This window comes from Leucoraja erinacea, chromosome 16 (genome assembly GCF_028641065.1).
Source record: "Leucoraja erinacea ecotype New England chromosome 16, Leri_hhj_1, whole genome shotgun sequence".
In the NCBI taxonomy this organism is placed as follows: domain Eukaryota; kingdom Metazoa; phylum Chordata; class Chondrichthyes; order Rajiformes; family Rajidae; genus Leucoraja; species Leucoraja erinaceus.
Window position 1 is genome coordinate 37,537,092 of NC_073392.1, and position 25,760 is coordinate 37,562,851.

Sequence of the window (25,760 nt, forward strand, 5' to 3'; positions counted from 1 at the left end):
ACCAGAGCGTGGCTCCGTGTGTCGTGGGTCGTTCAGTTTTGTTTATTATCACGTGTACCGAGGTGCAGTAAAAAGCTTTTTGTTGCATGCTGACCAGTCAGCAGAAAGACAATGCATGATTACAATTGATCCATTTACAATGTATAGATACACGATAAGGGAATAACGTTTAGTGCAAAGTAAAGCCAGCAAAGTCCGATCAAGGGTATTCCGAGTGTCATCACAGAGGTAGATAGTAGTTCAGGACTGGTCTCTGGTTGTGGTAGGATGATTCAGTTGCCTGCTAACAACTGGGAAGAAACTGTCCCTGAATCTGGTGGTGTGTGTTATTATCTTATGACATTAGCTCGTACCTCATGGCAGTTCTTCCTGTAGTTTATTCAATAGTGGGAATGTCAATGCCCATGGTGGCCCGGGTAATGTCCATCACACTCTGCATCCTACTTTGTTCTTGGACGTTCAAGTTACTGAACCAAGCTGTGATGCAACCAGTCAGTGTGCTCTCCACCATTCACCTCAAAAATCCGATGGATGATTTGGCAAATGCTGAATATCTTCAAATTTACAACGTAACTGCACCCCCAGGCTCGACAATACAAAACATTTCCAGAAGGAGAAAAGTCTTTAACATCTTTAAACCTTAAATTAAATTGCTGTTGCAGCAGTACAAGTCAGCCACAGATTTTCCAGCAACTGGTGGTCACACTGCTCATTTAATCAGGATGAAATTAAGAGAGCGCAAAATTCCCCGAGAGGTTCCCCCGAAAATATGGCACCTCGGCCAGGTGAAACGGCCGATCCTGACCTCATTGGGACCTCCATAACCAAACAGCGGGTTTAACTTGCCCCTGGAGGCCGGGGTTGTGGAACTCCAGACCAGCTGGGGCCACAGACCCGTTCCCATAGCCGACATCTGCGGGCCGGAATCTACCCCCTTCCTGCGGACTAGGTGGATCGTTCTGGTACCGTTGGATTCCACTTGGAGGCCAGCGTTGGGCAGCCAAAGCGTCTGCACACCACATTTTTGGCAGGTTCGGCAAAGTTTGGGTCAGTGAGAATCGGCCCGGTAGTTCAGTGGTGAAAGTGGCACCTCAGTCCCACGGGTAGTCACCAATCTGACCCTCATCGGGATTTCCCAGGGCAACTCGGTAACTAGCGACACGCTGCCCGTGCAATAAGTGCAAGAAATTTATTTACATTTAATACTCTTTTTATTTAAGTTTCTAGCAGTCCATGGTGCTTTAGAGACATAGGAGGGGTATAATTATTGGGCCACAGGAGTACTGTTGTATCATTATTATGTGACCTCTGTTAGTCAGGCAAAGCAAATAATATTGCAACCTCTGGAAATCAGTGGTGAACCTGTATTTGTTTTTTAATGCAATTTTCATTGTGGATTTAAGTAATTCCACAATCAAATTGCAGCTGATATCTGAACAATTGTTTTGTTATTATCAAATTTTAATGACTGCATTTCATTCTTTTATCTGTAAGAATGTGCCTGCTGCAGAGGTTCGACTCCTAATCCTGGAGAACATTATGCTAAATCCAACTCATGATATCTACTTGATGGTGGGCAGCTCTATACGTTACCGTGTGCAGAAAATGAGGCAAGGGAAGATCACAGGTTTGTCCTTTTTGCTTTTTTGTTGTTGCAGCCTGACAAAATGTGATGGGGGGAAAATATCAGCAAAGCAGTATGTCCTGTACCCAGTGCTTTCTTTGCAGAGAAAAAGGTGCCGGTATGCATCACATGGCCAGAAAATTGAATCGTGAAGATAGTTAATATAATTCACTAGTATTACCTAATATTACTAAATGTTAATAATAACTTAACTTTTTCAAGTGCTGCCTGCATCATTCTAGCTGCATGATCATTAATACAGATCACAAATAAATACACAATGCTGGGGTAACTCAGCAGGACAGGCAGCATCTCTGGAGTGAAGGAATGGGTGACCATAAATTCGCCTAACCCAAGGTAAAAACTTAATTGGACCATACAAGGGCGTTGCTTTTATCACTTCCCAGACATTTTCTCCACGTAGTCATTACAACTTGTCCGTAGATGGATCTTCTGACATAAATTTATCTTCCAGTAATTTTAACTGGCCCCCTATGCTACTTCTGAATAGTTCCGTTTTCTACATTTACCATTAGCAATCTATGGAGAGAAGGAATAGGCGATGTTTCGGGTCGAGACCCTTCTTCAGACTGATGTCGGGAGGGGGGGGGGGGGGGGGGGAAGAAAGGAAGAAGCGGATATAGTAGGCTTGTGGGAGAGCTGAGAAGGGGGAGGGGAAGGAGGGAGAAAGCAAGGACTATCTGTAAACTTTCATACCGCTGGGGTGTAAACTACCTAAGCGAAAAATTAGGTGCTGTTCCTCCAATTTGTGCTGGGCCTCACTCTGGCAATGGAGGAGGCTCAGGACAGAAAGTTCAGATGCAGAATGGGAGGGGGAGTTGAAGCACTGAGCTACCGGGAGATCAGGTTGGTTAGTGTGAAATGAGCGGAGGTGTTGGGCAAAGCGATCGCCGAGCCTGTGCTTGGTCTCGCCAATGTAGAGAATAATAATAATAATAAATTTTATTTATTGAGTGTCTTTCAGACATCTCAAGGACACCTTACATGGGTTAACAGGAAATATAAACATATAATCAGAATAAAATAAATAATAAAGACATCACAGAAACACAAATTAAAAACAGAATTCAGTCCAAAAACAAAAATCAAAAACACAATGTGAAGAGAGAGCAGCGGCAGCTAAAGCGCGCCAGCGTCCACTCTCCCTTCACGGCAGCCATCTTGGACAAAGACTAACAGGATTACCTTACAGACAAAAAATCATCCCCCCACAATGGATACCACTGTGGGGGAAGGCACAATGTCCAGTCCCCATCCCAAGTTCACCCCAAAGTCAGGCCTATTGAGGCCACCGCAATTGCCTCTACGGAGGCCCGATGTTCCTGGCCGTTCTCACCGGGTGGTCTTGCCCCGGCATCGGGAGAGTCCTCTCAGCGGCTGGGCCACCTGGAACGGCCGCTATCTAGCTGGAGACCGCGGCTTCCGAAGCCGACAAGGCCGCGCCGGTTTGGAGCTCCCAGGCTCCCGATGTTGAAGTCGGCGCCGCCCGCTCCGCTCTGCTCCGCAGACCCGCAGCTCGGAGGTGTTGAACACTGGAGAAGTTTACACCTAGAACAACGGATGCAGTAGATGAGGTTGGAGGAGGTGCAGGTGAACCTCTGCCTCACCTGGAAAGACTGCTTGGGTCCTTGGATCGAGTTGAGGGTGGAGGTAAAGCGACAAGTGTAGCATTTTCTTCAATTGCAGGGGAAAGTACCTGTAGAGGGGGTGGTTTGTGTGAGAAGGAACAAATTGACCAGAGAGTGACGGAGGGAACTATCTGCGGAAAGCAGAAAGGGGAGGAGATGGGAAGACATGGCCCGTGGTGGGATCCCGTTGGAGGTGGCGAAAATGTCGGAGGATTATATGTTGTACGTGACGGCTGGTGGGGTGGAAGGTGAGGACAAGGGGGACTCTGTCCTTGTTACGTGTGGTGGGGACGGGGAGTGAGAGCGGAGTTACGGGGTATAGAAGAGACCCATGTGAGAGCCTCATCTATAGTAGAAGAGGGGAACCCCCGTTCCCTAACGAATGAGGACATCTCCAATGCCCTGGTTTGAAACGCCTCATCCTGGGTGCAGATGCGGCATAGATGGAATTGGGAGTAGGGGATAGAGTCCTTATAGGAAGCAGGGTGGGAAGATGTGTAATCCAAACAGCTATGGGAGTCGGTGGGTTTGTAGTAGATGTCGGTCAGTAGTCTGTTGCCTGCAATGGAGGTGAGATCTAGAAATAGTAGGGAGACTAGACTAAGTGGGACCTGTGGGTCCCATGTTCACATGGGAGGGCTGGTCCCCCAACACAATATTCCACCTCTCCACCAATTCCAATATTGGTGGCCAGTGGGGAGGGGCTTTCTGGAGCGCTAGTATCGGTGTTGTGGGCTAAGGCGGCTGGTTTCCAGAGGGCTTGTATGGACATTGTGTGCCGAATGGATTCTTGGGCTGGCAGCTCAGTCACTCAGGCCCGGTAGACTGGCAGCTCAGTCACTCAGGCCCGGTAGACTGGCAGCTCAGTCACTCATGCCTGGTGGGTTGGCAGCATCAGTCACTCAGGGCTGGTGTGCTGTCAGTTCACTCACGGCTATTCCTTGAAATTCCATTTCAAGCAGTGCGCAGGCCACCAAACTCAATTTCATAGCATTTCGGGCAGTGGAGGCTACCAAACTCGATTTCATAGCATTTCCAGCAGAGTGCAGGCCACCAAATTGCCAAACAACTCATTGCATTGTCATTAAGGGCTAACAAATCATTTATTGCAAGTACATTGCAGACTCACAGTTCAGTTGATTCACAGCTTAGAATCACAGTTGCGGACTCTTCCTCGCGATCTTCCAGAGTGACTGACGCACATCCAGGCATCCGGGGTTTTATAGTCCTGCCCCCCCCTGTCAATCACCCACAATCACCTTCATTGTGGTGATTGACAGGCGAGAGGACCAATCAGCGGATCTCAAGATTTTTTAAACACTCACAACTTTTTTATTTTTCATCGATCAGAAAAATCCTCGGGGCTGCCTCAGCTGAGGAGGGCTGTGAGTAAGATGGCCTAAAATCATATGGTAGTACTTTTTCTAAAATCAATATACAGCACAGACCAGGAAGTGGTCAAGATGAGACTTTTAGTTATATAGATGTCGGAAATGGTCCAGGTGAATTTGAGTGCTGGATGGAAATTAGTGGTGAAATGGATGGTCAGTTCTGCATGGGTGCTGGGGCCCATGCGCGTGCCCATAGATACGCCTTGGATTTGGAGGAAATGGAAGGAGTCAAAGGAAAATTTATTGAGGGTAAGGACCAGCTCCACTAGTAGGAGGAAAATATCAGTAGACGGAGATTGGTTGGTTCTGCGGTTGTGGAAGAAACTGAGTGTTTTAAGACCCTCCTGGTTTGGGATGGAGGTGCATAGTGACATCCACATTGAAGATTAGGGTGTGGGGGCCTGGAAAACGGAAGCCTGGAAGGAGACGAAGAGCGTGTGAGGTGTCTTGCACGAAGGTGGGGAGGGATTTGACCTGGGAGGATAGGATCGAATCGAGGTATGTGGAAATAAGTTTGGTGGGACATGAACAAGCAGAAACAATGGGTCTGCCAGGGCAGTTAAGGTTGTGAATTTTGGGGAGAAGATAAAATCGGGCTGTGCGGGGCTGGGGAATGAGGCTAGGGAGAGCAGGGAGCCAGAAGCGATGAAGCCTGTGATGATGCTTGAGATAATGGCCTGGTGCTCATTTGTGGGGTCATGGTCCAAGGATAGGTAGGAGGAGGTGTCTTGAGGGTTGGCTCCTGGCCTCAGATGGTTGGCGCCTTGCCTCAGTAGAGGTCAGCGCATCAGACTACCACGGCACCTCCATTGTCAGCAGGTTTGATCACCCAGTCGGGATTGTTGCAGAATGTCATGGGGCATTTTATCATCTGACTCGCATCACAGTAATGACATCGACATCTGTTAATATTTTCTGAGAATTTTAGGTCTGGAATCAAATCTTCCTATCTGTGCAGAATTTTTCATGCTTTCCTAATGCAAGGATTTATCCAATTATGTAGCAAACTGGCATTTTAAAATACTTGAAGTGAATTGCAGGACTGCACTTCACTGCAACTGATGCCAGGCTATTCCGCAAACGTGATTGTCGCATGTTTTGAACATTAGCTTTGCATTCTAATATGGCTATGTACTTCTTTAAATTGTCCTGATACATATCTTTGTTTCAGATTACTAAACTTCCTTTACTTATTTCCCCTCAGAACTAATGATGCCTTCTGACCAGTATGAATTGGAGCTGCAAAATAGTGTAACAAGTCCAGGGGGAGTTGCAAATCGACCAGTGGGCAAACTAGAGCAAGCCACATCGACAGTAACCGCACTGCAGCAAGGGCAAATGAACATGGTGCTAATGCACAAGAGTATCCTTTACTCAGTTGGAAAAGCAAGCTTACACTCTGCAAAACCTGAATGATGGAGGTTTTGAATGGAACAATGCTATTTGTGCCATGCCTGCCTATTGCACTAACCTAATATCTTAAAATGGTTGTGTTTTTTGGTGCCAGCTGTTTATTTTGCTGCACCTGCATTGTTTTATTTCTCCCTGTTTTGGCATGTTTGCTGCTAATGGGCTTTTCTTAGTGCTTATTCTGCATAAAAGCTGTGCACATTATTTGCTAGATGCACTATTTTTCCATCCTTGGTGGGTAAAGGGTCAGAATCCACATAGATTGTGCAACTGTCATACAATATTATGAATTTAATATAAATGCAGGGTCCTCAATAATAAAAACATAACTTTATTTAGAAATTACACTAATCGACCAAGTCTTCAGTTTGCCATACAGCAGTTTGCAGAGATGGCCTTATAGTTTTCAACTGAACACATCAACAATATCCAGCCACCTACATTTGTTCAAAATGTTGTATTTTTCACCTTGCACAACAAAGCTCATTGTGGCAGTCATAACCTTAGTTTGATTTTATGAATTAATTTTGTTCACTGATTTTGTTTTCTAAATGTTGTATCATTTCAGTATTCGTTGTTAATTCTGATGTTTATCCGATGTCCAGTTGTGGCCATCTGCTAAAATACATGGGAATTGTTAATAATTGAAGCATCTGTTGGGTCACTCTCACCTTGTAGATATGTTGCAAAACGTACCTGAAGGCCGCTGAAAATCTGTCCGGGCCCGTGTGCGCGATTTTGGCGCCATTTAGAGGGGGGCGGGTTTAAAACGCGATTTTCCCTAGGCTGTTCAAATCGAGGTTTTTCAGCCTAGTTAATTATTAACGAAAAATCGCTGGAAGATTCCGTCGCTTGAGCTATTATTAGTTTTAAGGGCTTTATTTAATTATTATAGTAGGTTAAAAATTAACCTCTAAACCCGCGACCGCCGACAACGGGCCACATCTCATACAGGGGAAAACGGAAGGTAGGCTGTTTATTTTTACGTTAAAAAGGGCTTCTTAAGATTCCTTTATACAAAGTTTAATGTTGCGAGTAGCTAATTTGGGGCCCCTTAAATCCCGCAGTATTTTTCTGGGCATTTGAGGGCACAAATCTACTGCAATGTGAACGTTCTAAACCAGCGCGTTCACAGGATCCCACTGGAAAGCTGATTTAAATGGACATTAATTTACAGCAATTGAACACTAAATTCCTTCCATTTGGCCTATAAATTAATGTAAATGAGATTTAAAAATCATGTTTTATTGTGAATTATTTGTGAATATTATTTGGACACCCGCTATTTAAAAATGTCAATCATTTATTAAGAAATGGATAGATGTTTAGGTCTAGTCATTGAAGTTTGGAATTAGCTGCAATTGGGGAACTAACTAATTATATGCTTTAATTTCAGGTCATCCAAGTAAGATTATTTTATATTTGTTTCAGAATGCTTCAATCTATGATAATTGAAAATTTCATTCAGTTCTCTTAATTTTTAAGAAAGTTATGGCTTTTGACTGTCCACGATCACAGCTTTTTTGTTATGTCCATAGAAAATCAATAGGGAACAAGATGCTAATTTCGGAGTACGAAAATGGCCATAACATTTTAAATACTTGAGATATGAAAATGAATTAGGTGTCAAATTAAACTTCTTTTTATGCTTTATCTGATGGGATAAATTGCAGACTTGATTTTTAAAATCTCAAAATTTTGTAACATTGCTACACCTTGTGCTTGAAAAATATGCTCTCCAACAAATTTCTTTTGCTTCTAGAATTACATCTCTTCTCTCGACACTGATTAAAATTGTCTGATTGTAACTTCTGAAACGCATCTTACCAAGGACCATCATTTTATTGATGGGACTGACCTAGGAATGTCCTTTCTTTGGGTTGAAATTTTAGTTTATACCCAATGGGTGAACAAACAATGGAATTTAATTTAGCTTTAGCTAGTTTTAGCCATTGGTTTAATCAGGGAAACATTTAATGGATTGATCTCGAAGATGGCAACATCTCCTCCTCCTTCAGCTTGTATCATGGGGATGAAACTAACTTACATTTACCTATAAGGTACCTATATGCTATTTACCTATTTACCTATATGCTCATGTTACAGATTTAGCATTGGTCACTTTATTACCATTTTGCTGTACTAGCATATTTTTACATTGACTTTGGGTCCATCAGAAAGTAGGAGTAAGTGCAATCCTGTACCACCACTTGAATATTATTAGATTTTGATAACATTTATTCTTGAAATTAAAATTTCTGGATGATGCACATAAGTTGGCCCAACCCACCTATGATTCCCTTTAAAGCAATAAGGTCTTGGTCGATAAAGCACCATCAGTTATGTTAATGATCAAGATTTGGGAAAGGATCATAAGGTGGCTGAAGGTATAGACATTTGCACTACCAGCTATGTGCAGATCGGAAATAACTGAGGTTATTTCATCATTTTGCTAGTTGAGAAATGCTTTTGCACATTTTGGATATTGGACAGGCAGAAATGGAATTATCCGGTGGGATGGGGGAACATTTTGACCCATTAATTGTAACGCTAATTGAATTTGCTTTAATCCATTTCATTCTTTGATGAGGGTATTTTGGGTTTCAGTGCGAGAGATTGAGAATTGAAACTTTGACTAAATAATGAAATAGTCCTTTTGATGTCAGTTTAGCTAAGTTCTCGTAAATCTACATGTTGTTATCATTGGCTTCCAAGAATAATTTGAAATCCATGTTTGTCGTTATTTATTTGAATAAATAGATCAGTAGCAATTTTTCTTCAAAAATGTCCTTAACAAATGCTTCGATATTCATATGCAAGGTGTATCCCGGTTACCAAACTGCACCATATACGTTGTGGAGCCACGTTACCTAGGTTAGTATTTCAAAAGTTTTATTGGCGGAAAGTCATTCGAAAGGTAAGTGGTAGCATGATAGTTAAATTATCAGAATTTTGCACCATAGGTTAAAGAATCAGGGAATGATTGCAACACAGGAGGTGGCCGCTAGGTCCATTGAGCCCATATCATCTCTACATAAAAGCAATTCATTCTCGCCTCCCCTCTACCCATTGCCTTGCAAATTCTTTCTTTCCCAGGTACTTAATCAACTCTTTTGAATGCTGCCTTCCCCACTACCCTTGCCAGTGCAATCAGGACTTTGGACATAACTTTTTATATTTGTCCAAAGAAATCCCTTTTGATTCACTTTTCCAAGTCGGCTTCGTTCTCTGTTGCTTAGCATTTCACCTCCACTGACCAGAATAGCCTCTATCGAGTCGCTATGAATATTGTGTTTCACTTGTGTTTCAAGAAACCAATCCAAGCTTCTAAAGTCTGCCTACATAACCAAAGACCCCGTTCCTGTTGTCTCCTTTCTGTGCACTCCAAAACGTTCTGCTTCATTCCTGACTGACAGTACTGAGAAGTGAAGAAAGTAAATCCCACTTACATAAAAACATAGAAAAAAGGTGCAGGAGTAGGCCATTCGGCCCTTCAAGCCAGCTTTGTCATTCAATATGGTCATGGTGGATCATCCAAAATTAGTATCCCGTTCCTGCTTTTTCCCCCCATATCCAATAGCCCTAAGGGCTATGTCTAACTGTCTCTTGAAAACATCCAGTTATTTGGCCTTCACTGCCTTCTGTAGCAGAGAACTCCACAGATTCACAACTCTCTGGGTGAAGAAGGTTTTCCTAATCTCAGTCCTAAATGGTCTACCCCTTATTCTTAAACTGTGACCCCTGTTTCTGAACTTCCCATAACCTCAGGAACATTTTTCCTGCAATACCAATTAACCTACACACCTGTACATCTTTGGAATGTGGGACAAAACCGGAGCACCCAGGGAAAACCCACACAGGTCACAGGGAGAACAGACAAAGTCCGTACAGACAGCACCTGTAGTCAGGTTCGAACCCAAGTCTCTGATGCTCTGTGGCAGCAACTCTACCGTTGCGCCACCAAGCTGTAGCTGAACAAGTGTTTTATCAGTGATTTGAAATGTACTGTGACACCTGTGGAATTTAAATCCAAGTCATTGGAATTATACAGCCGCAAACCCATCCTAATAGCCCACGTACCTGTGGGGCCTATCAATTTCCAATCTATGCTAGTCCCAATTTCCAGCACTCAGCCCATAGCCTTCTTAACTATGTGGTTTCACCTACTCCTCCAAATATCTAAATCTTATTAGAATACTTGTCTTCAACATCCCTCAGAGGGATTCCAGATTTCAATCATTGCTCAGTGAAAAGATTATTTCTCAAATTTCCTCATTTCCCCTAGAACCAATTTTCCAAATTGTCTTGTTTCCCACAGGCTGTAAACTTTAATATCAGTCTCCTATATTAAAGGTGTAAGTGTAAAAGATCTTACTGAACGCCATTTAGACTACATTAACTAAATTTATCTGATTGCAGTTTGCCACCTCCTCAAATGTAACTTAATTATAGGTTGTCTCTGCCTTTCCGTGCGTCAACTAATTCTGTTCCTCAAATATTCTTGAATTTATGTAGTCAGACTCTGTTACAGTTAACCGGAAATCCACTCGATTAGATGGCACCCAGCCCAGGCGACTATTTACATGCTAGCCACAAAAGCAGATCTATAATCACATATTACATTTGCTCCACACTCTTAAATCTGTATTCCTACCACAACATATCTTATTTTAACTGGCTTTATCTTGCACAAAACCTTATTCACTTATCATTTATCTATACACTGTACACATGACAATAATCTAAACTGAACTGAACTTATAATAAAATTGGCTCAAGTCATAAAAAGAAATGTGCTATCCTTGCATGCCTTGGCCAATGGTGGGTCTGGTGTTGCATAATGTTGATTATTAGTAATTTAAGTTTTACATTGCCCTAATTTTTTTTTCCGATGTCATATTTTATGAAGATCACCTTCCCAAATGTTAATTGGTAGAGCTTCTATGAGGAACTGGAGATTTGGGGGGGGGGGGGGGGGGGGGGGGGGCGGCGGCGGGGGAGAGACAACTCGTGATTAATGTTTAATGTCTTAATTTTATATTTCCTAATCAAAAAATACAGATTATTTTTCTGGCATTCCCCATAGAGAAGTGAGATTGAGACTTGTAATGAAGATAAATGTCAGTTTTATTTCATTTGCACTGTCATGCGTTAAACATGTTTTACCTGCACTTCAGAGCGGCAGAAAGTCTGCAAAACGTGGCTTGCACGCAAGCAATGTTTGCCAAGTCCATAAGTGATAGGAATGAATTGGGCCATACAGCCCATCAAGTCTACTTCGCCATTTAATCATGACTAGTCTATCTTTCCCTCTTAGCCCCATTCTCCTGCCTTCTCCCCACAACCCCTGACACCCATACTAATCAAGAATCTATCAAGAGTCAATCTCCGCCTTGAAAATATCCATTGGCCTCCACAACCTTCAGTGGCTATGAGTTCCACAGATTCACAACCCTCTGACTAAAGAAATTTTTCCTCATCTCCTTCATAAAGGAATGTCCTTTAATTCTGAGGCTATGACCTCTGGGCCTAGACTCTCCTGCTAGTGGAAACATCTTCTCCACATCCACCCTCTCCAGGCCTTCCAATGCTGTGGTAAAATTTATAATCTGGCACCTTTTATGATTTTGGTAATAGATTTTTTTACTGTTAACTTTTGTTCCTGTTAATACCACAACACACTTTCACACTTTTAATTGTTTTTAATTGTAACACGGTAATATATTCTTTATTAACCTAGTAAATTTAAAGAGCATGGAAAATCAAACTGTAAATGACATATCAAGCCCTGACATTTCTAAACAATCTGGCCATGGATTATCTTGTTTCACTGTAAATTCATTTTTAGTTAGAAGAATTGAGCAATAAAGAAACATACTAATAGTTCATAATACGGAGTTTTCTTTCGAGATTTGCCAAAATCCTTTTTTGGCCAAGGAAATTACTTTGATCTTTCTTGATCTGCACGAGGATTTGTAATGTAGTCTACATCATGAGCAGTGCAGCTGGAGTACAAACCGTTTTGTAATTTATTATGTCATTTACAGTGCCCTCCATAATGTTTGGGCAAAAGACCCATCATTTATTTATTTGCCTCTGTACTCCACAATTTGAGATTTGTAATAGAAAAAAATCACATGTGGCTAAAGTGCACATTGTCAGATTTTATTAAAGAGTATTTTTATACATTTTGGTTTCACTATGTAGAAATTACAGCAGTGTTTATACATAGTCCCCCATTTCAGGGCACCATAATGTTTGGGACACATGGCGTCACAGGTGTTTGTAATTGCTCAGGTGTGTTGAATAGCCTCCTTAATGCAGGTATAAGAGAGCTCTCAGCACCTTGTCTTTCCTCCAGTCTTTCCATCACCTTTGGAAACTTTTATAGATGCTTACCAACATGAGGACCAAAGTTGCACCAATGAAAATCAAAGAAGCCATTATGACTGAGAAAGAAGAATACAACTGTTAGAGACATCAGCCAAAACTTAGGCTTACCAAAATCAACTGTTTGGAACATCATTAAGAAGAAAGAGAGCACCGATGAGCTTACTAATCGCAAAGGGCCAAGGAAGACCTCCACAGCTGATGACAGAAGAATTCTCTCTATAATAAAGAAAAATCCCCAAACACCTGTCCAGAAGATCAGAAACACTCTTCAGGAGTCGGGTGTAGATTTGTCAATGACCACTGTCCGCAGAAGACTTTATGAACAGAAATACTGAGACTACACTGCAAGATGCAAACCAATGGTTAGCCACAAAAATAGGATGGCCAGGTTAGTTTGCCAAGAAGTACTTAAAAGAGCAACCACAATTCTGGAAAAATGTCTTGTGGACAGATGAGACGAAGATTAGCTTATATCAGAGTGATGGCAAGAGCGAATTGTGAAACATGGTGGTGGGGGTGTTATGGCCTGGGCATGTATGGCTGCTGAAGGTACTGGCTCACTTATCTTCATTGATGAAACAAGTGCTGATGGTAGTAGTATAATTAATTCTGAAGTGTAGAGACACATCCTATCTGCCCAAGTTGGAAACAAATGCCGCAAAACTCATTGTCCGGTGGTTCATTCCACAGCAAGACAATGATCCCAAACATACTGCTAAAGCAACAAAGGAGTTTTTTAAAGCTAAAAAATGGTAAATTCTTGAGTGGCCAAGTCAATCATCCGATCTGAACCCAATTGAGCATGCCTTTTATATATTGAAGAGAAAACTGAAGGAGACTAGCCTCTCCTGTGACAGGTCTCGGCGTTCACCGGCCGCCCGGGTCGATGGGCCTTGCTTGCAGCCGCCAATCTCTCCCGCAAGACCCTCCCAGAGCCGTCCACTGGGGCTGAGAGGCCGCGGCTGCTGCTGCTCCCCCACCAGCTACAGCAGGAGCTGCGAGTATATCAGCCCCCCACTCATAGCATCACCGCCCGCCAGCACCGGGAGCAGGGAGAGAACGGGCCCGCCCGTCACCCAACCCACTGCTGCTCAAGGCCTAGCCTCCCGTTCGAGCTGCCTACCTGGGGCAGCTGCCTGAGGACGTTCTTCTGCTCCTCGCCGGTGTGGATTTCGATGATCCCTAGTCTCCGACGACACTGGCGACGGTGGGTTAAGTTCCTACCTGCAGCAGTGGGGCGAGGCCTGTTGATGCTGGCCGTACCGCATGTATCCGGGGATCGCATCGGTTGGCCGCCAGTAAAGGTTGCCTCGGTCGGCTGCCAAAATGGCCGCCGCGGTCTTCTACCACATGGCCGCCGCAGTCGACTGCCAAAATGGCCGCCGCAACCGGCCGGAAGCGACACTCGACCTGCTCTGACTGCGTTAACAGCGTCACCTTCCGCCGGATGCCGTCTCTGCAGTCTGCCTGCCGACAACAGCGCCACCTCAGGTCGGATGGTGTCTCAGCAGCGTCACTGCCGTCAACAGTGCCACGTCAGGTCAAATGGTGTCACTGCAACCTCCAGTTTTCCAGCTTCCAGAACAGCTTCTCATCAGACACTGGACAATTTGAACTTTTAGTTTCCTACCACTTTGGACTTGTTTGCTCGCTGTAGTCTGTTTTTTTTCTTTGCACTTTTTCACTGTAATGACCTCGCCGGGTTTATCTATTAGTTGGACTTTGCTGCCTCCCTCCACGGTGGGAACCATTGTGGGGGGAATGTTTTTATGTTTATTGTTATTGTTAAATTCTTTAATGTTGTGTCTTATCTCGTGTGCTGCATTGGCAAGGCAACTTTCACTACACGACTTGGTGTATGTGATAATAAATGTCCTTTGTATCCTTTGTGTATTCTTATTTCTTTGTTGTGTTTTCCTTGGTTTACATTGTTGCCGACGTCTCCCAGAAATACTGCCATATTTCTGGGGACACGATCCCCTGCTGGTCGATGAGATGCGACTGTGTCTCGTCCATCCTGCGGCTATTGCATTGGTCTCCTTGCACCCCTCGGCATAGTGCCGGGATGGCCTACAGCCGGAGTGTGGACTGCATCTGCGGGCCCCACTGTCCTGACTGACCCACGGCTGGGGTGCCCCCGACCCACAGCAGGAGCCACCCTCGACCATGCTTGCGCACCTTCCGGTAGAAGGTGAGCGCGTTCTAGCCCACTGGTCCAAAACGCCTCAACGAGACTCCTGACGGGCACCCGAAAAAGGGACCACATCACCTCGATTTTGGCCTCTCTCCACTGGCTCCCTGTGCAGTTCTGAATAAATTTCAAGATCCCTCTTTATGTTTACAAAGCCCTTAACGGGCTCACGCCCACCTACATCAAAAGTCTGCTTACCCACCACACCACCTCCAGGTCCCTCAGATCGGCCGACTTGGGGTTACTGAACATCCTGCGGTCTAGGCATAAGCTCGGGCGACCGCGCCTTTGCGGTTGCAGCTCCTAGACTGTGGAACAGCATCCGTCTTCCCATCAGAACTGCCCCCTCCATCGACTCTTTTAAGACGAGACTTAAAACTCATCTTTACTCAAGCCTTTCTTGACGTCTTCTGAGTGAGGGCTATATGTATGTATTTATGTATGTACTTAATCTATGAACTACTTGTATAACGTTAGTACCTCCACCAATGTAAAGCACTTTGGTCAACGAGAGTTAGTTTTTAAATGTGCTATAGAAATAAAAGTGACTTGAATTCAACACTATCGCTCAGCAGCAGCAGCAAGCAATATGTTAGAGAGTCCCAAAGGTACATGTATGTCAAAATTATCTCACCGAATAAAATAACCGTTTGATCACAAAGTTTGGACTCGCTACAACCCTTTAATAAAATCTGACAATGAGCACTTTAACCACATGTGATTTTTTTCTACTACAAATCTCAAATTGTGGAATACAGAGGCAAATAAATAAATGATGGGTCTTTGTCCCAAACATTATGGAGGGTGGTGTATCTAATTAAACAACTGGAAATGCTCAGATAGTTTCTTTCTTGCTGCATAGAGAAACACGTCTCTGTTCTGAGTCTTAAGGCTGCATTGGAACTGAACCAAATATATGTCTGCATTTTGCTACATCTAAAGATAATGATGTCTTTGATAAATTGACTTATTCTGTGATTTTGTGGCAACCTCTGACAGATAATTGCTGAGGTTTTGGTACATTAGTGAAGAGTTGATTGCTGTTGAGGTCAATCGGTCTATCTTTTGGGGATTTATTGCTTTTTCCCCTTCCTTGAGTATCATGCACAACACTCGGCTGAAACAATAGATATATTTCAGTAGTTGCTGAGAACATTTTACTGGACAAGTGTCAATTTTACAATAATGTAAAACAGATATTCTGATGCCATTAATAATACAATATCAGTTATAAATGTAAAAAAATCCTGTCATTGAGTATTCTCAGATTTGTAATTGAGCAATAGTCATTTGCAGATTGTTTCTGTCACCTTAATGACAGCATCAAATATTACCACTTGTATGGTAGATAAAATACAGAATGAAAAAAATGTCATACTGTAACTTGGTAAATTAATTATCATAAAAATAATGCATATTTTCAAAAGACCTCTTGTAATATCGGACATTCGCAACTCATCCCAGTGTGGGCAACAGCTTGGAAGCATTCCAAGTAACAGCTCTCCAGTATCTAACTTTAGCATTGCCTTCCTAATTGTAGCAATGTAATTGATTATTTACAGCCATAACTGCCTTTTAATGTGGGTGTTTCATTCATCTTGATCTCCTCTGGGTCAGTCAGAGAAATTGTGGTTCAAATCTAAATCAAGGACTTAGCTTATTGCAAGATCTCGATGGTATATTTTGCTCACGTGTCCACTATAACAATGCAACATTTTAATGAGAGACTGCCTTACAAATCACCCCTACTGGTATAAACATCTTGACATGGAGATTTAGCTGTGCAAAGCCAATTGTTAATTCAAGTACGTTTATTATAGGTTTTACAGTTCATCCTGGGGACAGATGGATTTTGGAAACGGGTAAAGATTATGGTCTAACAATTGAAGTGTATGATAAAGAAAGTAATAAACTTTATCTCTCGGATGTGAGTATTCTACCTTAAAAAATATAACGTTTGTTCAGTTGTATTCAGCGATTTATGTTTAAAATGATTGTACTGTGTACATAGACTTAATTTATTTTAATCATTTGCTACCTATTGATTATGTTTAGAATATATGCATGGTGTTGTCAGTTGGCAGTGCAAACTGGCTCGTTCCCAGTTGCTCCATTTATGTTCATAAGTGATGGGAGCAGAGTTAGGCCATTCGGCCCATCAAAACTACTCCGCCATTCAATCATGGCTGATCTATCTCACCCTCTCAACCCTATTCTCCTGCCCTCTCCCCATAACCCCGACACCCGTACTAATCAAGAATCTATCTATCTATCTATCTCTGCCTTATAAAATATCCATTGACGACTGCACAGCCTTCTGTGGCAATGAATTCCACAGATTCACCACCCTATGACTAAAGAAATTCCTCTTCATCTACTTCCTAAAAGAATATCCTTTAATTCTGAAGCTATGACTGGTTCTAGACTCTCCCATTAGTAGAAACATCCTCTCCACATCCTCTCTATCCAGGCCTTCCACTATTCGGTAAATTTCAGTGAGGTCCCTCCAATTTAATTATCAATTTGTATCAATCTGAGCAACGACTAAGAAAACTTGTCAGATGCAAGAGATGCAGTAAAAGCTCGCCTTGCAGGACTTGATGGGTGCTAGTTAATCAAAGGTTATCCTCCTTCCATCCATTGTCATTCTGCCTCCCTCCAGTCTGGCTGCTCCTGCAGCAGTGCCTCTGTTACTGCGCTAGATAACCAGGTTTTCTATTGTGGCAACTTAATTGTACCTCTTTCCCATAACCTGACTGGGTATGAATGTCTCTAAGCTGGAATTTGCTGGATGAGTCAAACTTCCTGATTTGTTCAACTTTTTCTTGCAGACATCAGCTCAGCTTTGGTTTGCCCAGGCAGTTTAAGTAAATAACACTATAGACAGAGGAAAGGACAGCAGGAGCTTGATGAATGAATGGGCCGATTGTGTGCCTTCTAATCAATGAGATTTGAAGGTTAAAACATATACAGGAGAAGAGCTAAAGGCCATAAGTGAATAAATACATTGTCAAATAAGGTAGAGAGAAGGAAGAATATTAAATTTCCTTTGGCATTTAAATTCTCAAATGATTCTGTGCCAGAAAGGACAGTCTCCACACTGATTACCCATCAAACTTGCGCACAGAAAATGAATTGTCTTTAACAAATGTACTTGCGCTATGAGTTACAAGGTTGAACTTTCATGGCACATTAAGAGAGCAATTAATGCTTAAATGCAGCAATTTCACAAAATGCATAGATAGGGAAGTGAAGGACAAGATGTCATTTTCACACAGCTAATTAAAAATTACAGATCATCCGGCAACTTGTGATTTTCCATTAATGGGATAATTCTCCCTCAGCACGAGTTAAGGCTGTTTTACACAGTAACTGTGTAAATTCACAATCTTATTGTTTCGGAAATGTTTGAGTCGATGTAAAACCATCTATACACTAGATAAAGCATTGTACACCAATGATTGCTTATTTTTTGAAGCCAACAAGGGTAAGATAAAAATGGAATTAAGTTAAGGTCTGAAAGTCACATTGTCAATTTGGAATTGTTATTGCCTTGTTGGAAACTATGAAAGTGGCAATTCTCAAAGAGAAATGTGCTAACTTCAATAATCCATTCCCCTCCCCCCCTCTAAAAAAATATTCCCAACTTCAGGCTTGTGAATTACCAATCTGAAGGCCAGGCCTTGTCAAGATTATGTTTATTTTTATGCGATGGCCATGCCTATAATTATTAATTTTATATTCCTTGCAGCGTTTGCACTTGAGACTTTCACCATATTTTAGCGTTCTTATTTTTGGCGTTGGACTAGAAATTAGATTTTGAATGCTAGTAGTACAATGACTCCAAAATATCAGCTGCCTTTAATTTTTTGAGTGTTTAAATCGAGTAACAGGAGGAGAGTTCACGGAGAAAAAGGTATTTCAAATCGCACTTAATACTGGCAAAATGCTATCTGGCTGCAGGCTTCCATCTGGTATCATTGTTCAAAGGCCTGATTGCACAAGTTGAAGTATGCATTTTTTTAATGTCTGTGGTTCATGTTTTGTGTCAAACCATTTGTTTTGTGAACATTGTAGGATATCAGAATTAACACTGAAATTCCAACGGAGTATTTTGAAATTCTGGAGACCTCTCTGAATGGATCATATCACCATGTGAGGGCATTGAAGAAGGGACAGACTATAATTGATGCATCTTTAATCAATGTGGTATCACAGGTGAGGTTGTATTATTATGTGTCCTGCGGCATGTAATGCCATAAATATTAATAAAATATTTCAATTTAACAGACAAAGCGTAGCCCTTTTCCATAGATGAAGCATTAATGTTCTTAATTTTCAGACCGATGCGGATCACAGGGTGATTTTCTTTATAAATTATGCGATTTTCATTGTTTTCCAGTGTTTACTTCAACTAACGTTCCTTGCACATTTCATGCATTCACAAATAGCTGGTTTCAAAAATGATGAGAATTATTTTGCAGTCCTTCCTACAGAGTGTGAAAAATATACATCTTCTAGATGCACTGGGACGCATCCTCAGTGATGTGATCTGGAGTCATCGGGTGTTTCGGGTCTCACAATATCAGACACCCTCGCCCAAGCGACCCAGCCGGGGTTGATCAGGCCCCGACTTGCGTCCCAGCAGCAACCGCCCACGGATCAGCCATCTTAATAACTGCAGGGGTTGGGAGATTCTAGTGTGTGGAGGGACTGGGCTCTGTGGGGTGAGTCCTGGCCGGGCTCCTCCTGCGTCTCTCCAGGTTCAAGGCCCGTGCGCTGCACCTCTTTCTCCCTCTCCGAGCATTTCATTCCCGCCCGATGGATGTTTAGGCCACGGTGGTTCATTAGGCCTTTCCGTAGCTTTATTGAGTGACTTTCTCACGAAAGACACAGACTGGGGTACTAACCCAGCCTGTCCCGGGTGCCATCTTTCCATGCCGTCAACTGTCTCTCCAGTATCACCAAAGTATTCTTGGTTGTTACCCAGTCTATTCCTAGTTGCCACTGGCTGAGCCAGACTTCAGTGTGAAAACGAGAAGATCCAGTTGTTTGAGCAGTGTTTAGTACAATAATTGCTGAATAATTGCAATAATTGCTAATCCAGTTTGAATTTCAATTTTGATCAATCCCCCAAAGGAGGTGTGTGCAAATGGACACAACGCTTGACAATGTTTGCATCAGTGTAAATATTTGTAAATATTTAATAAACAATGATAAACTGTGAAGTCCTGATTTAACTTGCAGGACACAGTCAGATAATTGTGATAATTTCAGATGCTCTGCTGAAATTTGGACTATTATGTGGTGTAAAATGTAGTGTGTAGGAAGGAACTGCAGATGCTGGTTTAAACCAAAGATAGACATAAAATGCTGAGTTACTCCAATTTAAACTAATATTGTTTAAAACATTTTATTGATGGGTTTTTACAATTTATCCCATGCCACTGTTTCATCACGGATCAAATAATTGTGGGTTGAATCTCTGCTTCTGGATATGAACATATCAGAAAAGCATTTAATTGCAGCAGATGGTGTTATTTGGATTAAAACCTTCTGCCTGTTTTAGTGGGAGTAAAAAAAACATACAATTAGTGGTGTTGGGTTCAATATGTTCTGGACAATCTTTGTTCCTGAACCCATACTTTGGTTGAGAGGTGGAGAGAAAGGGGACTGGGTTGATTCAATGCTGTGCCTTCAGAACACTTGGCAATTTGCCGGTCCTAGTTAATTAAGTGCCAGACTTGCAAACTCAGAACAAATCCAGTGTAAGCGGTAACACATTTGTTATCCAGTCCAGCTCCGAATTCCCCAGTGTTGTCCCCCAGATTTAGATGGGGTCAGAATCCACATTCATTGCCATACAGATTGCCGCTTACACAGGAAGTTTTTTTGGCATTTCGTAAATTCAAAAGTTAAGCACTTTTTAAAAATTGTACCAATGTGCACCAGCCACGGTGGCACAGTGGGAGAGTTGCTATCTAATAGCGCCAGAGACACGGGTTCGATCCTGACTACAGGTATGTTCTCCCCGTGACCTGCGTGGGTTTTCCAACTACTCCAGTCCCCCCCCCCCCCCCCCCCCCCCCCATCACACTCCGAAGACGTACAGGTTTGCAGGCTAATTGGTTTGGTAAAATTGTAAATTGTCCCTAGTGCGTGTATGATAGCATTAGTGTGCAGGGATTGGTGATCGGTGTGGACTCAGTGGACTCATGCTGTTTCTGTTTAGTATCTCTGCACTAAACTACTGAGCAAAGTGCTGGAGGAACTCAGTGGGTCAGTCAGTATCTGTGTACGGAAAGGATGTGGACTTTTCAGGACCGGATTCTTCTCCAAATGATAATAGGGGGGAGAAAGATTGGTTAGAGAAGTGGGAATAAAACCTGCTAAGTGATAGGTAGATGCCCTGAGGGAAGAGCATGGACTGCAGGAAATCCAGGTGACAGGCCAAATCCAATGGCTTTTTCTATCATATCCTTTCTTAGCTGTTTCTGGGACTTGGTGCAAATCAATAGCCTTAAAAAATAATAAACCTCATGCAGAAAATGATTTTTAACATTGTGACCTTTTTTGTACATTGGTAATTGGTTTATTGTTATGTGTAGCAAACTACTGTGAACATTTTTGATTTGCTTGCTATCCAGAAATTCTTTCAAATGTCAGGTAGTGCATAAGAGAAAAGGAGTCGTGCAGAACAAAGCGTTATAGAGTCATACAGCATGGAATCAGGCCCTTCCACCCAACTTCATTTTTCTGACATCAAGGAAAGGTTGTCGGTTTAGTTAATTTTCACATGTACCGAGGTCCAGTGAAAAGCTTTTTGTTGCGTGCTAACCAGTTATCAGAAAGATAGTACATGATTACAATCAATCCATTTACAGTGTATAGATACATGATAATGGAATAAGGTTTAGTGCAAGGTAAAGCCTGCAAAGTCCAGTCAAGTATAGTTCAAGGGACATTAGATCTAGATAGTAGTTCAGCACTGCTCTTGTTGTGGTTGGACGACTCAGTTGCCTGATAATATCTGGGAAGGAATGGTCTCTAAATCTGGGGGTGTGAGTTTTCGTACCTATACCGTTTGCCTGATGGGTGAGGGGAGAAGAGGGAGTAGGCAGGTTGCGACATCCTTGATTATGCTGCTGGCCTTCAGGAATTCAATTGCAGAAGGGGAAGTTGAGTCCCAAGTCTGGGAGTTTGGGGATGCAACTGGTTGGAATTATTGTGTTGAAAGCAGAGCTTTAGAAACATAGAAATTAGGTGCAGGAGGAGGCCATTCGGCCCTTCGAGCCGGCACCGCCATTCATTGTGATCATGGCTGATCGTCCCCAATCAATAACCCGTGCCTGCCTGCTCCCGATATCCCTTGATTCCACCAGCCCCTAGAGCTCTATCTAACTCTCTCTTAAATCCATCCAGTGATTTGGCCTCCAGACCCCCTGTGGCAGGGAATTCCACAAATTCACAACTCTCTGGGTGAAAAAGTTTTTTCTCACCTCAGTCTTAAATGGTATCCCCTTTATTCTAAAACTGTGGCCCCTGGTTCTGGTCTCGCCCAACATTGGGAACATTTTTCCTGCATCTAGCTTGTCCAGTCCTTTTATAATGATTTATTTTCTATAAGATATCCCCTCACCCTTCTAAACTCCAGTAAATACAAGCCTAATCTTTTCAATCTTTCCTCATATGACAGTCCCACCATCCCAGGGATCAATCTCGTGAACCTACGCTGCACTGCCTCAATCACAAGGATGTCCTTCCTCAAATTAGGAGACCAAAACTGTACACAATACTACAGGTGTGGTCTTACTAGAGCCCTATACAATTGCAGAAGAACCTTTCTACTCCTATACTGGAATCCTCTTGTTATGAAGGCCAACATTCCATTAGCTTTCTTCACTGCCTGCTGTACCTGCACGCCAACATTCAGTGACCGGTGTACAAGGACACCCAGGTCTGGCTGTACCTCCCCTTATCTAACCTAACCCCATTGAGATAATAATCTGCCCCCTTGTTTTTGCCACCAAAGTGAATGACCTCACATTTATCTATATTATACTGCATCTGCCATGTATCTGCCCACACACTCAACTTGGCCAGGTCACCCTGCAATGTCCTAACATCCTCTTCACAGTTCACACTGCCACCCAGCTTTGTGTCATCTGCAAACTTGCTAGTGTGCTCCTAATTCCCTCTTCCAAATCATTAATATACATGGTAAACAGTTGCGGCCCCAACACCGAGCCTTGCGGCACTCCACTCGCCACTGCCTGCCATTCTGAAAAGGACCCATTCACTCCTACACTTTGCTTCCTGTCTACCAACCAATTTTCTATCCACATCAACACCCTACCCACAATACCATGTGCTCTAATTTTAGTCACCCAGCCTCCCATGCGGGACCTTATCAAAGGCTTTCTGAAAGTCTAGATACACTACATCCACTGGCACCCCTTCATCCATTTTGCTTGTCACATCCTCAAAAAATTCCAGAAGATTAGTCGAGCATGATTTTCCTTTCATAATTCCATGCTGACTTGGATTAATCCTTTTACTGCTGTCCAAATGCCCCATCATTACCTCTTTAATGATTGGCTCCAGCATCTTTCCCACCACCAAAGTCAGGCTAACTGGTCTGTAATTCCCTGTTTTCTCTCTCGCTCCTTTCTTGAAAAGTGGGATAACATTAGCTATCCTCCAATCCACAGGAACTGATCCTGAATCTATTGAACATTGGAAAATGATCACCAGTGCGTCCACTATTTCTAGAGCCACCTCCCTTAGGACACTGGGATGCAGTTAATAAATAGAAGTACAATGTACTTGTCCTTATCCAGATATTCCAGGGTTGAGTTCGGGCTGGAGTGATGCTGTCCACCATGGACCTGTTGTGTCAGCAGATGCTTTGGAGTGGATTAAGTGTCGAGCTTCTGCTGTTGGAATAACTTGAGTCACACAGTGATTAAGATCCAAAAACGTTATTAGCGTTACAGCATGGGTAACTTCATCTTAACACATAACTCAAGACTGAGGGGGAAAGGGAAGAGAAGCTTTCTGTTAAACTAGTGGGTGCAGCTTCAAAGTATGACTCGTAACATGAGTGACTCTAATCTACATTAAGGTTGGCTTGGAATCTGAAGTTGATATACGCCATATCCAGCCTCTTGAAATACTTCATTATAGTGGATGTCAGCGCCACCAAATGGTATTGTTAAGATGCATTATCTATTTCTTTGGCACCAAGATGATAGTGGTCCATTTGAAGCCTATGGGACCCCAGATTGGTGTAGGGCAAAGTAAAAGATGCCTATGAACGCTTCTGCCAGCTGGTTCATGCAGGTTCTAAGGATATGGCCAGGTACTTCACCCAGGCCTGCCAGATTCCACGTATTCACTCGCTGATATAAGGTTGATGGTGACCATGGGTAGTGGCCCCAAGACTTTCTGGATGGGTGAAGGGTTTTTTCTTTGTGTTTAGTGAATGTGAAATGTGTACAAGTTCTGTTAAATCTTCCCTTATGTTATTCCAAATATTTTTAAATGATCGCCTGCAAATGAAAAATTGTTACTGCAGTTTTTGAAGAAGCAGGCTTTTATTAATTTAAATAGTGAGAGCCTGGCCACAAACGCTGTTTAAGTGAATGTGACTAAATTGGAAATTTAATATTGAACTATGAAGCTTCTGGATGCCATTAAACTGATTTAAAATAAATAACCATTTACTGATCCTTGTTCTCTTTCATGCAGATTGCATTCATTGTGACTGTTCAGTATTTTCATTGTTTTACTAATACCATTTCTACTTTGTTACTATATTAACTTTCAGAAAGGAGTTGTGCATTCCCTGCTTGTCCCAGTACGGAATCAACAAGAAGTCGAAATTTATAATCCAATTACCCTTACACCAAATATGTTGACGTTTCCTTGGCAGCAAGTGGCTGGAGCTTACCAGTATGCAATAAAGGTGCACAATTTATATTATTATATATCTATTATTAATTACATTCTCGAAGTAGAAATCACCAATTGAATCTGAATTGACAGAAATAATTCCCTTGATTCTTTGTGTAACTTTATTTGTTTTTGTAGCTTTTCCTCTCTTCTGTTAATCACTGTCTTTGTATTTAAATAGGAGCTCAGTTTAATGGTTCAGAAATTAGTATTAATGTTAAATCCTGAGCTGAAAGAAAGGAGACTTTGAAGGTATGATATTTGAATTGGCTAGGATAAACTGGCAAATTAAACTTTTAAGGGTTGACGGTGTAGATGCAGTAGCAAAGATTTAAAGACCGCATGGATTAACTCCAAATATTCTGGCGAAAAAATAAAATGGGGAAGGCGGCTCAACTTTGGCTAATGAGGGAAATCAAGGACAGTGTTATATCCAAGAACGAGACATATAAATTGGCCAGAGGGAGCAGAAAACCGGAAGACTGGGAGAAATTTAGAACTCAACAGAGGACAAGGGGGTTAATTACGAGGGGGTGAAAAAAGGGCATGAAAGAAAGCTTGCGGGTAATATAAAACCTGGCTCTAAAAGCTTCTTTAGATATATAAAAAGGAAAGGATTAGTGAAGACAAATGTAGGTACCTTACAGTCGGACAGATGAGTTTATAATGGGAAACAAAGAAATGGCAGAACAGTTAAATGAGTATTTTGGTTCTGACTTCATTAAGGAAGACACAAACAACCTCCCAGAAATACTAGGTGACTGAGGATCTAGTGGGAGAGAGGAACTGAAGGGAAGACACATTAGTCTGGAAATGGTGTTAGGTAAACTGTTGGGACTGAAGGCAGATAAATCCCCGGGACCTGATGGCCTGCATCCTAGAGTACTCAAGGAAGTTTCCCTAGAAATTGTGGATGCATTGGTGATCATTTTCCAATGTTCTCTCAATTCTGGATCAGTTCCTGTGGACTGGAGGATAGCCAATATCAAAAGAAAGGAGGGAGAGAGAAAAAGGGGAATTATAGACCAGTTAGCCTTTCATTGGTAGTGGGGAAGATGCTCGAGTTGATTGATAAAGATGTTATAGCAGTGCATTTGGAAAGCAGTGACAGGATCAGTCAAAGTCAGCATGGATTTATGAAGGGGAAT

The 25,760-nt window shown here is 42.4% G+C and overlaps 1 protein-coding gene across 1 annotated transcript in view; it reads left to right on the top strand.

Moving 5' to 3' along the window:
• The window catches only part of nup210 (nucleoporin 210), a 146,761-nt gene that overhangs the window by 42,477 nt on the left and 78,524 nt on the right, over positions 1-25,760 (top strand). Inside the window, exons 6-11 of the mRNA XM_055648193.1 lie at positions 1,495-1,627; positions 5,869-6,027; positions 8,880-8,948; positions 16,479-16,585; positions 18,736-18,876; positions 24,488-24,625. Coding sequence (XP_055504168.1) covers positions 1,495-1,627; positions 5,869-6,027; positions 8,880-8,948; positions 16,479-16,585; positions 18,736-18,876; positions 24,488-24,625 — 747 coding nt within the window. The remainder of the gene's footprint in view (positions 1-1,494; positions 1,628-5,868; positions 6,028-8,879; positions 8,949-16,478; positions 16,586-18,735; positions 18,877-24,487; positions 24,626-25,760) is intronic.